The following is a 16,782-nucleotide window of genomic DNA, read 5'->3' on the forward strand; positions in this document are numbered from 1 at the left end:
GTAGCCATTGAACTGTTTGCGCCGCCAGACTCTAGGATTCGAAGTGACGTTGGGTTTTCCTCCTCCTTGTGAATGTTAGCCATGGTTTTAAGAAAGGAAGCTTTAGGATTGAAAATGGATTGAAAATTTGCAAGAATGTGGGACTGTAGTCGTCGGAAATCGTAGAGAATGGGTTTAGGGTTCGTCGGTCGATTTTTGCCTAATACGTTCGATTAAGCAATTTTGAATGGGTGGGGCTCATTTTTAATTTTCAAATTTTAAATAACTTTCATTAATTATGATTTTGCCTACATATGTTTAAATCTTTTCATTTTAACCCATTTTACATGTTTAATGAATCCTACCTGTGCCACGTCAGCTTTCCTAAATTAAAAAAAAATCAAAAATATTTTCATGGCTATTTTGTTAAATGGAAACTTCGGATGTCCGAGGAGTAAAATTTTCCCCTAAAAATGGGGCAACTAGACTGGAAAATAACAAAAAGTTTTGGATCTTTCCAATATGCGAAATCAGAAACAGCTTGATTGGTTACGCTTTATAAAAGTATTTCTGAATATCAAAAAAATCTCATGGCTTTCTATTTCATTCCTGATTTTTGACGTAGGTCTTGGATAGGATGCTGACATCTTAGGTCAATTCCCCGAATGGAATGAATACGGGAACAGGCCAATGGGAAAAGGGCCAATTTTAGGATCAATTGACTTGACTATTGGGCGTGGTGATTGGTCTTCCAATGTATAGTAGCCACACAAGCTACAGAATCCAAGAAAACTGAACCCCACCCCACAACCATATACCATGGCCACAGAAAGAGCCAACTGTAATTGTCAATACCAACATCTTCGGGTACTAGAAAAATCATAATATTCTTTAGGGCCAATCCACGTATGAAACCAAGCAATAAACACCAAGCGCACAGTCAAAGTTTATACAAAAGCTCATATTACATAACAAAAAGAGTTCTGGGCAGATAATTTCCCACTAGAAAAGTGGATTATAAATCGATTGATCTTTGTTCTTTAGGCATTCAAATATTTGTGCGTTCAGAATACTATAAAGAAATGATGTATTGATGATGATAGTCATTGAATTTTCAAACAGAGACTTTGGAACCTTTACCCACTACAAATTTGGAAATCATATTTTTGACAATATTGTTGACGTCTAGAACCCTTTCAGAGTGAGTAAAAAAATAAATAAATAAAGAAGAAAATTCATGGGATCTAACCATCCAAGAGTTAGGCATGAAGCCAAGAACTACTTTACTTTTCAATATATTGTGGATTACAGCTACTTCAGCTGGTTGGATCTCTTATGATTACTAGTTCTGCCTATCTGAATATGTGAATCTTTTATTAGTTTTGCCCATTTGGAGAAACTGGTTTTCCTTTAAATAAAAAAAACTCTCTTGTACCCAGCAGTAGTTCCATGAATTTTTTAATGCATAAAAGTGGAATATGGCTCAAGCGCAGCCTTAAGAGAAATTAAGATACTTATCTTTCAAGATGGAAAAACAAATAGGAATAATTTTTTTTTTAATTATTATAATAATCACATAAGTCAGATGTCAAGAGTCATTACTTAAGATTGTGGATTAATCTAATGTTTTTGGTGTTATATTCTTATAAATAATTTTAACTTTCAATTTCTACAATATAAATAAAGAATTTTATGTGATATCCAATCGTTTTCCTCAACCAATAAGTCTTGAGGAGTTTTTTAGATGGTTGACTGCGTTGTTAGTCAATCTCTCATTTGTCAATTTTGAAAGACACATTATTAATGAATGGACTTCATTGCAGCTGAAAAAATGGACCTTTTTTTTATGATTATTATGATTGGTCCAAGTATTCCATATAAAGCTAAACTTGCAAAAAGAAAAAGATTGATTGATCAAATACTAGCCAGAAAAGTGAACCTCTAGCTACCAAATCAAGTTCATTTCGCAAATCAATGTCTTTGCTTAACTTAGAAGACTGATGAAGTTTTCTTGATGTTGGCCATAAACTAGTAGAATGAAGATATCAGTAGCAGGCTTTGTTATACTAATCATATGTTTCATTTCATTCTTTTTCTCAATAAGCTGTTCAGCAGGAGACAATCTTAATGCAACTCAATCACTCAAAGATGGTGACACCATAGTGTCTGCAGAAGGAAGTTTTGAGATGGGATTTTTTACGCCTGGAAAATCCAAGAAACGTTATGTGGGGATATGGTACAAGAAGATAGCTAACGGGACAGTAGTTTGGGTTGCCAACAGAGATATTCCTCTCAATGATTCTTCAGGAGTGCTCAAGTTTTCTGAAGGAGATCTTGTTCTTGTCAATAGTACAAATAACATCATCTGGTCTTCCAGGTTATCTAGATCAGCAACCAATCCAGTCGCACGACTTTTGGATACAGGAAATCTTGTTGTGGTAGATGTGAATGATGATGACCCTGAAAACTTCTTGTGGCAGAGTTTTGATTACCCTGGTAACGCATTTCTAGCAGGCATGAAGGCTGGCATAGACTTGCGCACCGGCCTGAAAAGAGACCTGACATCCTGGAAGAGTTCAGATGATCCTTCTGTAGGTGAATATTCAAACCGGCTTCATCCTGGCGGAGTACCACAGATTCTTTTATGGAAGGGTTCAGTTTTGAGGTTCAGGTCTGGTCCATGGAATGGTCTCAGGTTTAGTGGTATGCCAAACTTAAAACCCAACCAAATTTACACATTTGAATTTGTTTTCAATGATACGGAAATATACTACAAGTATGAACTGATTAACAGCTCAGTTGTTACAAGAATGGAGTTGACCCCTGATGGAGCCCTGCAGCGATACATATGGGTTGATAGAACTCAGGAATGGAACCTGTACTTAGGAGCATCAATGGATGATTGTGACAGGTATGCACTGTGTGGTGCACACGGCAGTTGCAACATAAACAATTCTCCAGCGTGTGGGTGCTTGAAGGGATTTGTTCCAAAATTCCCCGAAGAATGGGTTGCAGCTGATTGGTCTAATGGATGTGTGCGGAAGGTATCATTGGATTGCCGTGAAGGAGAGGATTTTCTGAAGTATTCTGGAATTAAACTGCCTGACACACGGCAGTCTTGGTATAATAAGACCATGAACCTTGAAGAATGCAAGCGGGTGTGTTTGAAGAACTGCTCATGTACTGCATATGCCAATATGGTTATCAGGGGGGGAGGAAGTGGATGCATACTTTGGTTCAATGACCTGATTGATATTAGACAGTATAATGAAAATGGGCAAGACATTTACATAAGATTGGCTGCCTCAGAAATAGGTAATATTTTCATTTATTCCAAATCATAATCATACTGCTGAATTAATGTATTTCCCACATATTTATCTAATGACAATTTCCTATTAATTTCGCTATGCAGCTGCATACAGAAGTTCCAAAGGGAAAGAACGGGTGAGGAAGATAATCATCCCTGTTTTATCCTTTGCAATAGTTCTCCTAGGTCTTTTTCTGATCTTCGTTATCTTGAAGAGAAGGAAGAAATTTAGGAGAAAAGGTAATTCCTCTTGATTTCTCAGATATAATTGTAAGGATAAGTAAATTTATCATGTTATTCAAGCTCTTCTTGGTGATCGAATGTAGGAAGTTTCATTATCAGTTAAACCTTATTGATATTTCATTTCAATTGTATTATGTGTTTTAAATCTTCTTGATTCTTCCTAGACTTCAAAACAGTCCTTGGTCTTTTGCCAGTTTGTGGCACACTTTCTTTGTTTTTCTCCTTTTTGTTAAAATGAATGAACTTGAAGAAAATGTTACTTATCCTCCTTCCTATGCTCCACTATTTCTAATTTTGCAGGGGCCGTGGTGCTGAATCGAGAACAAGAGGTCCCTGAAGAAAGAGAGACAGATGATTTGGAGCTACCATTATTTGATTTTGCTACATTAACTGATGCCACTGGTTATTTTTCAATGAGCAATATGCTTGGCCAGGGCGGATTCGGATCAGTGTATAAGGTTTTCCCAACATTTTTATATGGCTTCTTGGTTATTATTGTTGATACTATGCAATCTGCAGAATACATCATTAAGGCTTTAATATCTGGATTTTTGTGTATCAGCCTAGGTCTCTAGTTTTCCTGACATCTTCGAAAGCAAAATTATCTTTTAACTTAAATTTATCAGTGCATATAAAGATTTGCCACTGATAGAAACAATGTTTTCAGGGAACATTAAATGATGGACAAGAAATAGCTGTGAAGAGGCTTTCAGAGACATCAAGACAGGGAATTGATGAATTCAAGAATGAAGTTTCATGTATTGTTAAACTTCAGCACCGCAACCTGGTGAAGCTTCTCGGTTGCTGCATTCATGCAGAAGAAAGGTTGCTGATCTATGAATATATGCCTAACAAAAGCTTGAACTTCTTTATTTTCGGTATGGTATTCTCAAGACCCTCATTAGTTTCACTCCATTTCCACAATTTTCATAACCATCAGCATCACAGTAATTTTAAGGAAAAACTTGGGCAGATCAAAACCGAAGCAGATTATTGGATTGGCCTAAGCGCTTCAATATCATCAATGGCATTGCTCGGGGGATTCTTTATCTTCATCAAGATTCCAGACTAAGAATTATTCATAGGGATCTAAAAGCTAGCAACATTTTATTAGACTATGATATGAATCCAAAAATTTCAGACTTTGGACTGGCTAGAATTTTTGGGGGAGATGAAACAGCAGCAAATACAAAGAAAGTGGTTGGAACATAGTAAGCAAGCAATCTCAATGAATACTTCATTTTATCTTCAACTAGCTATTTGCAGATGAACTTATTCAATTTTTTTCACTGCAGCGGCTACATGTCTCCAGAGTATGCAATTGATGGTCTCTTTTCCGTAAAATCTGATGTTTTTAGTTTTGGAGTGTTGGTATTAGAGATGGTCAGTGGGAAGAGAAACAGGGGATTTACTCACTCTGATCACAAGCTCAACCTTCTTGGACATGTAAGTGGCAATATGATGCCATTTTTTTTTTTTTTAACCAGTTCTCTTCTTCTGATCAGTTTGACAAGATTCATGGTTTCAAAACTTTTCAGGCTTGGAGACTCTTTAATGAAGAAAGGTTTATAGAATTGATTGATGAATCGGTAAAGGACTCGTGCAACATAGCCGAAGTGTTGCGTTCAGTTCATGTAGGCTTATTATGTGTGCAACAAAGTCCAGAAGATAGACCAAGCATGTCAACTGTAGTTCTGATGTTGAGTAGTGATATAGCATTGCCTCAGCCTAAGAAACCTGGTTTTTATGCTGAAAGGAGTTTGATAGGAGGAGATTCTTCAACAGGCAAGCAAGATACATCTTCAACCAATGAAGTAACTGTTACATTGCTAGAGGCTCGATAAAATACACGTCTTGTATCAGAGCCTGTGAAATTTTCAATGCATATACATCCTCAATACATGTTTTAATCACATTATTTAAGGCTAAATTCCATGTTACTAGGCCATAATCTCTTACTATCTATCAGAGCTTAGTGAATTCATGAAGACAAAAGAGTGTCTAAAAACCATCAAGACACTCTAGATGATGGAGAAAATGCCTATGGATTGATTTCTCTGAAAGCAACCGCGAAACCAACAGAAAATATTTGAAGCATATGCGTACGAGGAAAATCCTTTCATAGAAAAGAAAACCTAAGAAACCCAGAATTCAATTAAAGTAATGCACAGGATAAGTTCTAGAACACCAAACCGTTTTGCTCCAAATGGTATTCCCTTAATCGACTGTTTGGCCTTGAATATGATCTAAGGAGAAATTTTATTAAGAGAAGAGGAGTTACAGTTCTGAATATTGTTGAAATCGGAGGTGTGCAAAAAACATAAAATCAAAGAACAGAGGCATACAATATTTTATTTGGTTTGACATAACTGGTCTATATCCACAGATAAGAGGGTTTTCACTATAATAATATGAATACGATACAAGTGTTTCATCACACCATCAACCTTCATTCTGAGTGATCGTTGGATCCTCTAATTCTTCAGCCGAACATCTTATTCCTATGATGTTTAATACCTCTTGGTATTTACCCAATCCTTAGAGCCCTCTACTATATGGTACCCTTACATTAGAACCTCTTTTATCTTCATATTCTCTCTTTTTTTACCTCCCTCTCTCATAACCTTGAATTGGTTCTCCCTTATTTATAGGTAAAATATGATATTCTTATTCTACTAGGATTCATATTCTAATTTATAATAGAACTCCTCTAATTTTAATCATTTTCCTATTTTAACTTGAATAAAATCATAAACCAATTCTTCTTTCCTAATATATCTCACAATAGAGAAGCAAAACAATTATTGTTTGCCTTTTCTTCTTGATTGCCTTTTCTTCGTCAATTATAAAAAGTGTTCACCTTCCGACAAATATCACCAAGAAAACAGGCAATGGAACTTAAAAACACAAAAGACTAAAAAGTCTAAAACAATTGTGCAGTGATGCTTAGAACCACTTTGAAACAGCTCCTCGAATAATCAGAGCTTCCCAGAAATACATAGACTGTCACGTCAACCATGTCCTCAGATGGATTGTCGCCTGAATTTGACGTCTAAACAAGGAGACAGTTAATTTTTTCAATGAATGACCAGTTCTGATATATGAATACAACAATTATTTTAAAGGGCATCTTAGTAGACTAGTGTAGTAGTATATGACCTGAAAATAAAATAATGCATTGATCTTCAACCCTGCTTCCAAAGATGTAATAGTTATTTCATTGACTGAACATGGTTCATTCTTGATTAATGGATTATCCGCTACTAGTGTATCTCTCTCTATGAAAAAGCCAGGCTGCTTTGGTTGAGGCAAAGAACACTCACTGCTCAACATCAGAACCACAGATGACATGTATGGTCTATCTTCTGGCTTTGCATACATAACAAAGCCACATGAATGCACCTTAACGCTTTCAATGGAGTGAAAGATTCAGCTTGGTCGATTAGTTCCAATGGCCTCCCTTCAATCCACAATTTCCATACCTGGAACATAGCAAAATCCATAAGTCAGAAAGCTGAGTCCCCTGCTTTTTGTTCATGAGTATTGATTCAGCATTAGCAACAGCAATAGCATTAACTTTATGACAGTCAGTCAAAACTGTGACAAGACTATACAGATGTTGGCATTGTATCTTTTCGCTTACAAGTCCCAGGAGATTAAAATGGTGGTTTGGGTGGCAAAGTACCCCTGTACTCTTCCAGGATGTTACAAACCTATTCAAATCCGTTTCCAAACCCATGCAGTAGACGGGCTCTTATCAATGAAATCCGATGTCTTCAGCTTCGGCGTTTTAGTCCTTGAGATAGTGAGTGGAAAGAGAAACAGAGGCTTTTATCACCCTGAACCTGATCACAACCATAACCTTCTTGGAAATGTGAGCATAAAGAATTATCAAACTTTGCACTTCAATTTCAAGTGCCATAGTGTTGAATGTAACTGTTTTTTTTTTTTTTAATCTGTAATTTCAGGCATGGAGACTCTGGATGGTGGAGAGGGCGGTGGAACTAATTGATGAAATCTTTAGATGAGTATAGTTCTTTGTCTGAAATATTAAGGTGCGTTCATGTTGGACATTTAGATGTGCAACAAGCACCAGAAGATAGGCCAATCATGGCATCATTGTTCTCATGTTGGGAGGTGAAAGATCACTGCCTCAACCAAAGCAGCCTGGTTTTTTTTTTTCACAGAGAGGAATCTGCCTGAATCCTCAGAGTCCTCATAAAGCATTCGAAAATCTTCTTCAATCAATGAAATCACAGTCACATTCGCTAAGAGTTTTTCAGCTGTAGGAGTTAAATAAAAATTGAAAGTTGAAACCACTGAGGTACCAAAAAAAATCTACCATACAATATAATGTAATACAAGCTCTCAATAAGACAGCAAGCGTATTCCACTTGACTTGATTGAGCATTCTTTTACTTGCTGGTTTCATCGTTCCATATACTCATGAAGTAAGAAGTTAAATTAACAGAATTCAAGTTATTTATTTATTTTTAGAGTTAACAACTTTTTCCTACCCAAATAACTATTTGAGTGGGAAAAAGTCGTTTACTCTTGTTTTTATAACAATTTACTTGCTGCAAGTAAGTAGTGCTTTGCGGAAAAACTTGTGTAAGATTATTTCAGGTGGATACAATCAATTTGTTTTACTTGGGTCGTCTTTTGTTAGGCTTGGGCCGAGGGTTCCAAACGGGCCCATTGTATTGGGCTATAGAGAATCTCTTTAGGTTCTGATAGCCTTATTTGTTTCACCTTTTTTATTTATTTCTTTCATTTTATCAATTTTTTTTTTTTTTTAAATTATATTAGCCTTTAATGAGTCAATAATTTGGTTTTATTATCTGGCCATGGGTTGTATTAAAGTCATGTTTAGTCAGGAAGATAAGAGTTGCTTTAATTTGTTTATGTTGAGGTAGCCTTTATTTGTATACAAAAATTTATACACAGCTTGTATATGTAAGAGTAAGATTACACTTAAAAATATAAATAATGTAATTGTACAATATGGGGGGGAAATCTATGAAAATATAAGAGATTTGTTGTGATGGAAGCTTGTCTTTATGGTAAGTAATGGTGAAAATCATTATTATTCCTCTGCAAAATTTCGAATTTGACAGAAAGAAGAAGAAGAAAAAACAAAAAAGAATTAAACATAGGCAACTCCCTTCCCTGAAGAAGCCGCCATTCCGGAGTCGAATGACTTTAAGAAAAGAGCAGTTGACTACAGTTTTGGCGTTATGTTTATTTCAGTGCATTTCAAATAAATTACAGTAGTTAAAGGTCTTAATCTGATCATATGGTTTGATTTAATTAATATAAGTTGGTGAATTATTTTGCTGACAGAAAATTCCTTAAGTTAGTTGATAAAGTCATGTGAACACGAATCTATGATTTGTCTCAAAGACTTATATGAAGATATCCTCACCATCACAACAAAACATCTGTAAACTTCAAATCCCAATTAACTAACAAGCTTTCTCTATCCACTTTGCCCTGTTGCCCACGTTATAGAAACAGATTGGCCCTTGTTTAATTTGTAGAATTTAATAAGGGAGAAAAATGGTGGATAGCCCCTGCATGATCAAAGCACACGTGTCACTGATGGGTAATGGCCTGGTAACATTACCTTATCAGTTTCTTCCATTTTGAATTAGGCTGAAAACCAATTCACATTAGCAGAAGAGCTTTTACATCTATAATATTATTCTGGGTCTTTTCAGGGTTGTCTTGGCTTCTTTCTAGAGGCTTCATATTGTTTTTGTATTATCTGCGGTTATTTGATTGTACTTGACCTCTTTCTTCTTAATAAATTTTAACCTTTTGGACTTTGGTGCTCATTTGGTAGCCAAACGTATGATTAAAATAATAATACAAATAGACCGCACGAAAGGGTGTTTGACAAGCTTTAAAGATTCACAGGAAATCAAAATACCTATTTATTTATATAAAACTATTATTATGCTAGGCCAACTTTGGCTAAATACGTAACAGCCAGTGCTTGAATGCAAACATGAGAAGACCTTTGAGGGGATTCGGAATCCTAATTATACACTCATTTCTAGTTTGTGCCATAAGAATTGCTACTGCAGAAGACAGAATTACTGCAGGGGAATCTATCAGAGATGGGGAAACAGTGGTTTCAGCAGCCGAAAGCTTTGAACTTGGGTTCTTCAGTCCAGAGAACTCAAATAGCAGATACTTGGGGATTTGGTACAAGAAAGTTTCACCTGGGACAGTTGCATGGGTTGCTAATAGAGATGCTCCACTTTCTGATCACTCAGGAGTTCTTAGTATTTCTCGTCAGGGAGTTCTTGTGCTTCTCAATAGCACCAATGACACTATTTGGTCATCAAATGCATCGAGAACAGCATCGAATCCGGTGGCGGTGCTCTTAGATTCTGGAAACGTTGTTGTGAAAGATGGAAGTGATGATAATAACCCAGATAACTTCTTGTGGCAAAGCTTTGATTACCCATGTGACACTTTATTACCAGGTATGAAACTTGGCATAAACTTGGATACAGGTTTGAACAGGTTTTTATCATCGTGGAAGAGCTTAGATGATGCTGCCGAAGGAGATTTCACGTTTAAGATAGACCCTGATGGGTATCCACAAACATATCTTAGAAAGGGTTCTGATATACAATTTAGATCAGGTTCCTGGAACGGTCTCCGTTGGACAGGAGCTCCTACACTGAAACCAAATTCAGTATATACTTATGAGTTTGTCTTGAATGAGCACGAAGTGTATTTCAAATTTGAGATCCTGAATGATTCAGTCCCTTCAAGGATGGTGCTGAGCCCATCAGGTCAGCTGCAGCGTTTCACATGGATAGATCGAACACGAAGATGGGCTCCATATTCTGCAACAATAAGTGATCAGTGTGACAATTATGACCTGTGTGGTGCATATGCTAGTTGTAACATTAATAACCCTCCTACTGAATGTGGATGCTTGGATGGATTCTCACCAAAATCTCCTGGAGACTGGAATATCTTTGATTGGTCCGATGGGTGTGTTCCAAGGACTCCATTGAACTGCAGTGAGAGTGGAGATGGCTTTTTGAAGCTCTCAGCAGTAAAATTGCCGGATACGAGTCATTCCAAGGCTGATAAGAATTTCAGCCTTTTGGAATGCGAGAAATTGTGTTTTGACAATTGCTCTTGTACGGCATATGCCAATTTAGATGTCAGAGATGGGGGGAGTGGTTGTTTGCTCTGGTTTGATGACCTGATTGACATAAGAGATTATACTGACATTGACGGTGGGCAAGATCTCTATGTTCGGATGGCTGCTTCAGAACTAGGTATTCTTGCTAGTTCACATATCTAGTTCTCTTTCTTTGTAGTATTTCTTCATAGTTTCCTTAAGTATTTCCAAGTTCTGATGCATGTAGTTAATTACATTAAGTACATGCCTACAATTTTACTGCTAAAATTTGTAATTATTGTGTCTCAAGTCCAAGAATATGTTTAATAACTCTGTTTTCAATGTTTCAGATAAAATTAGGAAGAGAAGGAAATCCAGTAAGAAGAAGCATGTGGTAATCATAGTAACATCTGTAATTGCAGCCATGGGAGTACTTGTATTAGGATGCATCGCGTATATGCGGAGAAAGAAACCTAAGAATCAAGGTAAAATGGCTACATCAAAAGCTCTGCTAGACTACATTTGGTTCAATTGACTCTATTTTATAGAAAGGAAACAATATATACCAAATCCCCTCATTTTACACGCAACAATGTGAAAGCAATTGTTGTTTCATTGTAATTAATACATGCCATATTTCTTTCTGATAAACTCACAGGGAGGGCTGCTAACAGCTTTCAATCATTGGACTACAGCAATAAGGACAGCAGGGAAGGAGAAATGGAACTACCAATGTTTGATTTAACCACCATAGCTAATGCCACAGACAACTTTTCAAACTATAACAAGCTGGGAGAGGGTGGTTTTGGGCCTGTATACAAGGTAACTTCACAGTATGCAAACAAGTTTTTGTACAACAAATCTTCATAAAAGAAAATGATTAATGTTTTAAGTGATGTTTTCCAGGGTAAGTTGATAGAGGGACAAGAAATTGCAGTTAAAAGGCTTTCAACAAGTTCTGGACAAGGAATGGTAGAGTTCAGAAATGAAGTTCTTCTGATTGCTAAACTTCAGCATCGAAATCTTGTAAAGCTTCTGGGTTGTTGCAATGATCAAAATGAAAGAATGTTAATTTATGAATACATGCGCAACAAAAGCTTGGACCACTTTATTTTTGGTAGGATATATCTGCAAACTGACAATTTCTAGTCATATAGTACTCATTTAAGCATAAAGCTAAAAAAATTAATTTGATGGGGAACTTTTCAGATGAAAAAAGAAGCAGATTACTGGATTGGGGCAAGCGAATCTGTATAATTGAAGGAATTGCTCGAGGGCTTCTTTATCTTCATCAAGACTCTAGACTAAGGATTATACATAGAGACTTGAAAGCTAGTAATGTGTTATTAGATGATGAAATGAATCCAAAAATTTCAGATTTTGGAATGGCTAGGACATTTTGGGGTGATCAAACTACAGCAAACACAACTAAAATTGCAGGAACATAGTAAGTGAGCTTATATTTCTTTCTTATTCAGCTTATGCAATCTATAATAATATCCCCTCCTTGACCCTTTCCAATGTAATCTTGCAGTGGTTATATGTCTCCGGAGTATGCAGTAGACGGGCTGTTTTCAATGAAATCTGATGTCTTTAGCTTTGGTGTTTTAGTACTGGAGATACTAAGTGGAAAAAGAAACAGAGGATTTCAACACCCTGATCACAACCATAATCTTCTTGGACATGTAAGCACAAAGATTTTGCCAAAACTCTTTTGAACTTCAACTTCAACTTCAACTTCAAGTGCCTTAGTTTGGAACGTTACTAATGTTTTTATCTGTACTTCCAGGCATGGAGACTGTGGATAGAAGAGAGGGCAATGGAGCTAATTGATGGATCTTTGGATGAGGCTTGTCCATTACCTGAAATATTAAGGTGCATTCATGTTGGTCTATTATGTGTGCAACAAGCACCGGAAGATAGGCCAATTATGGCATCTGTTGTTCTAATGTTGGGTGGTGAAAGATCATTGCCTCAACCGAAGCAACCTGGTTTTTTCACAGAAAGGAATCTACCTGAATCCTCAGAGTCCTCATCAAGCAAGCAAAGATTTTCTTCAAACAATGAAATCACATTCTCATTGTTAGAGGCTCGTTAAGTGTCTGCTGTCAATCCAATATTTTTCTATCTAACACTGTCCTATTATTCATTTTGTAGTTCCCTTTTTTTTTTTTTTTTTTTTTGGCCAGTATCAACAAATTTGTTATTGTTAGTATGTCCTCTTAGTCGATGCAGAATTACAGATAAAAGGAATTTGTTGAGGGTGCTTACATGTCATCATCACATTGTGTTACATTATAAATTTTTTGTGGGAAATAGGAAAATATCTACTCAAATGATTCAAAGTATGGATTATGCAATCCTATGAAGATTTCTGGTTTAATAATCATAAATACTTGGTTAAATTAAATAAACTTGATAATTAAAACCACAAAAGCGGGGATAGCTCAGTTGGGAGAGCGTCAGACTGAAGATCTGAAGGTCACGTGTTCGATCCACGTTCACCGCATTTTTATACTCTTTAACAAAGCCGTTTTCTTTTTTCTCTCCAACGGTGTCGTAGCAATGTTCAAGCACTAAGGATGCCGTTATGTTGACAAGCCCAAGCCAAAACTGCAAAGGGTTTTGGGCTGCAAGCATTAAGCATGGAACGGGGCCCATTTAAAAAACTATATTAGTCTTTCATCAAACCATTTTATTGTTCAATCAATTTTGGACATGAAAAATGCTATGCGTGCAACTTCTTCTCACAAACTTTATTTCACAATCTTAATATGATAGTTTATAATTGATCAACTTGTAATAGTTCTCATCTGAGTCCCACCTGATAAATTATGATTGATTAATTGCGAGTTGTCATATCGGAGTTATGAGAAGAGATTGTGGGTATAACATTACTCTTTTGGACACATGCTATCCAAACTATAATAATTTTAGTATACCACACTGAACAATGAAGATATTTTCCTAGTAATAAAGGCAATCAAATCTCACGAACTTTCTCTCACAATCTTGATGTGACAGTTCTCAAATAAATCCCATCTGCTCGCTATGGGTTCTACCTATCCAATTGCGAGTTGACCAATTCTATCATATTAAGTTTTGAGAGAAAATTTATAAGATTGAGTTATGAACCAATTTTAACGAGAGAAAAATTATCTTTAATTCTTATCGATTGTTTGTCTTGTTGGTGCCATTGGACTAAGATTGGAGCCTTGTTGGGTACGTAATTTTGGGCATAGAAGCCCACCTAATTAATGATCCATTATTAAAACTAACAACATTTTTTAATGAGTAATGCTACAGTTACCAAAGGATGTGTACCGAATTCGTGTACCAAATGACGTAGCATAATCTTGACCGTTGATTAATAGTAATTCATAATTAATCAACGGTTAGGATTGTACCACGTCATTTGATGCATAAATTCGGTGTGTATTCTTCGATAACTGTATTATTTTCCTTTTTTAATTTAAGTTGGTGGGTGGGGGTTTCTCCTTTGTTGACTCTCTTACGCTCAAATTACACTATTGTTCAATACTAATATGTAAAAAATTCTTTTGTCATTGACTCAAGTGAATGTTAGGTATAGTTCCATCTTCTCATAATCAACTTTATTTTTAGAAAATCTATCACAATCAAATCCTCAGAGAGATAAGTGGGTATGACATAATCTCCTTCCACCTTTGATGTGATAATGTAATTTCTAGAATTACCTTAAAGAGTAAACACAAACGTATCCTCTCAAGTCAAAAAGTAAAAGATATGGTAGAAAAGATGAAAAGTTTTTCAAGTAATTTATATTATTAAGTTTGTCTACAATGAGTTGGGTTTGGTACCCCATTGGCTCTTTCTAGGAAAATGAAAGAGAATAAAAGGAAGAGCTGCCTTGTAGTATAGTTATCAAGATATTTGTTCATTCTTATAAGAGTTTAATTCGTACCCAAATAATGACTCGATGACATTTTTCCACCCACAAGATTTTAAAATACCACTTTACTACCTAATTTATATTTCGACAGCAAACTCGGTCTAGGCTGTTAGAGCTTTTGAAGAAGGGAGGCCAATGAGTCTTTTAGTCGTGGAAAGTTAGATTTTGGTGGTTAGAGTTGATTAGAATTTGACTTAGGAGAGGTGGCTACGCAAACCTTAATTGCTCGTTTGCTGGTGATTAACGGGGCTAGCGAGAGTAAGATTTGAGGGGTTTTGTTGAGTGATGATCAGAGAAGAGAATGGTGATGGTGTGGGGTCATAACGATGCCGGAATTGGAAACAGAATATAAATTTGGATAGTAAATGTTAAAATTTTAATTAATTAAAATTAATTAATTACTATTTGGTCCTTCACTTTTATATATTAGTTTTATATAATATATAACTGCTGAACAATTTCTTAGCAAATGAGCAGTTATCCCCAACAATTGTTTTTTAATGGAAAGATTTTTGTATACTTTAAAAGGGGAACAGTTACAGGTCTCCAATACACACAATTAATTCTGATATTCTCAAAACCATCGTTCTAAGAATTGCAGTGCTAGAATCTGTAATCTTTGAAAAAGATAACAACAACAAATTGCTATGACTAGAGGTTAGTGATAAAGTTATTTCGCTTTAGCAAATTCAATGAAAGTATGAACATGTATATAGTAGATATGATATGAATATATATACATGTTGTTTTGAGTGTTTTTCCATTATTGATCTTTCATGTGGTATCAAAGCCTTTCTTTTAATCTCAACTTGACATGTAATTGTTTGTTGAAAATTTGGAATATATTGCATAAAATTGAGACTTTTTATATTAAAACCTGTAACTTTAATAGGACATAATTTTTTGTATAAATCATGTTTATTTTTTATTTTGGTATCATTGAAATCCTTGTTGAGAGAGCTTTCCAATTATATATTATTTGTCAAAAACAGAGTTGTAACTGCAAAGTTATGCTAGTTTAAAGTTTCGATAAAAATCACCATTTGATTAATTTCGGCTGCCATTTACGGCACCGATTTGGGATGGGATGCCATTGACATAGGCCACACGTCCACGTTCAAGTTTCCTTTCTAAAATGCTGGAAAATTGGCTAGAATTAGGCTATTAAAAACTGCCGAAAATGGATTAAAAAGTTGCAAAATCCGAGTCAAGAAGAACCGGTCAAATTGGGTAATCGGGTCAAATCGACTCGATCGAGGCCAAAACAAGTCAATTTGACCCGATCAAAGGCAAAGGTCAAACATGGTCAACGACCCAATAGGTTAACCCGAACCGATCAAGCTTGTTCAACGACCCAATGGGTTAACTTGACTCGGTCAAGAACAAAGTCAAACCAATCAATGGACCGATCAAACCAGGTCAACGAACGGGTCAACGGTCAAATCGGGTTAGTGAGTCATGACGGGTCAAACCGACCTAGTAAACGGTTTATTTAGACCTTATTTAGACTCGGCACGTGGGCGTGTGTGTGAAGACGTGTTTGGCGCTTGATAGCACGTGACTTCCTTTAGAGGCGCATGGCAACGCATGCAACCCTTTTGTTGGCGCATGGCGGTGTGTGGAGGTGTTGCAGTGGCGAGTTACTGCTCATGGGCATCAGTGACAACATGTGTGATGGTTTTTGTGGCGCATATTTGTCTGCAATGCATAATTAATGTGATATTTTTGTTTTAATTTGTATTATGTTATGTTATATGCAATAATATATGTTGTAATTTTGTGATGTCTTAGTATATATTTAATTAATTTAGAGTGGCCACATCTTCTAGCGCATTAGGAAATATTAATTATCATCATATTAAAGTTAATGATTAATCTCAGACAAAAATTTTGTTGCAGGCTGCAGAATATTCCCATCCTTTTTCACATTTTTCGACTCTTTTGTGGGTTTAAAAAAGCAGGGCATTAGGAAAAATTCATCAAAGTCGTTTGTATAAAGTAGGGATTTTAGAAAAGAGTCTCCAAAGTCGTTAAGAGTAAAGCGGGGTCTTCAGCAAGAAGTCATTCGTGTGGTTTGTTGAAGTGTCATTTTCTCATTATTAAATCATATATTTAAATCATGTATATAGTTTCGTTTTATTTATCGTTTTAAATAGTTCTTATGATATC

The 16,782-nt window shown here is 35.8% G+C and overlaps 2 protein-coding genes and 1 non-coding gene across 3 annotated transcripts; all 3 read left to right on the top strand.

The window, feature by feature from the left end:
* The first annotated feature begins 1,883 nt into the window (after positions 1 to 1,883).
* Positions 1,884 to 5,455, top strand: LOC116134841 (G-type lectin S-receptor-like serine/threonine-protein kinase At4g27290). Its single transcript, XM_031420492.1, has 7 exons — positions 1,884 to 3,294; positions 3,395 to 3,529; positions 3,833 to 3,990; positions 4,200 to 4,410; positions 4,506 to 4,743; positions 4,828 to 4,978; positions 5,071 to 5,455. Exons 1-7 carry the CDS (start codon positions 2,016 to 2,018, stop codon positions 5,374 to 5,376), a joined length of 2,478 nt encoding a protein of 825 aa, XP_031276352.1. The 5' UTR covers positions 1,884 to 2,015; the 3' UTR covers positions 5,377 to 5,455.
* Positions 5,456 to 9,504: 4,049 nt separating this feature from the next.
* Positions 9,505 to 12,829, top strand: LOC116134840 (G-type lectin S-receptor-like serine/threonine-protein kinase At4g27290). Its single transcript, XM_031420491.1, has 7 exons — positions 9,505 to 10,839; positions 11,033 to 11,167; positions 11,341 to 11,504; positions 11,589 to 11,799; positions 11,892 to 12,129; positions 12,217 to 12,367; positions 12,472 to 12,829. The coding sequence occupies exons 1-7, from the start codon at positions 9,543 to 9,545 to the stop codon at positions 12,778 to 12,780; spliced, it is 2,505 nt and encodes an 834-aa protein (XP_031276351.1). The 5' UTR covers positions 9,505 to 9,542; the 3' UTR covers positions 12,781 to 12,829.
* Positions 12,830 to 13,118: 289 nt separating this feature from the next.
* TRNAF-GAA lies at positions 13,119 to 13,191 on the top strand. Its single transcript has one exon. It is a non-coding gene; the product is annotated as a tRNA-Phe (tRNA).
* The last annotated feature ends 3,591 nt before the right edge of the window (positions 13,192 to 16,782 follow it).

Source organism: Pistacia vera, unplaced genomic scaffold, assembly GCF_008641045.1.
Source record: "Pistacia vera cultivar Batoury unplaced genomic scaffold, PisVer_v2 Contig292, whole genome shotgun sequence".
Taxonomy (NCBI): Eukaryota; Viridiplantae; Streptophyta; class Magnoliopsida; order Sapindales; family Anacardiaceae; genus Pistacia; species Pistacia vera.

Excerpts from the sequence above, each read along its gene's own strand:
- LOC116134841 (XM_031420492.1), top strand. The coding sequence starts at position 2,016 with ATGAAGATATCAGTAGCAGGCTTTGTTATACTAATCATATGTTTCATT. Across the intron at positions 3,530-3,832 it reads GAAGAAATTTAGGAGAAAAG|GGGCCGTGGTGCTGAATCGA; the intron begins GTAATTCCTCTT and ends CTAATTTTGCAG. Across the intron at positions 4,979-5,070 it reads AGCTCAACCTTCTTGGACAT|GCTTGGAGACTCTTTAATGA; the intron begins GTAAGTGGCAAT and ends AAAACTTTTCAG.
- LOC116134840 (XM_031420491.1), top strand. The coding sequence starts at position 9,543 with ATGAGAAGACCTTTGAGGGGATTCGGAATCCTAATTATACACTCATTT. Across the intron at positions 11,505-11,588 it reads GTTTTGGGCCTGTATACAAG|GGTAAGTTGATAGAGGGACA; the intron begins GTAACTTCACAG and ends GATGTTTTCCAG. Across the intron at positions 11,800-11,891 it reads CTTGGACCACTTTATTTTTG|ATGAAAAAAGAAGCAGATTA; the intron begins GTAGGATATATC and ends GGAACTTTTCAG.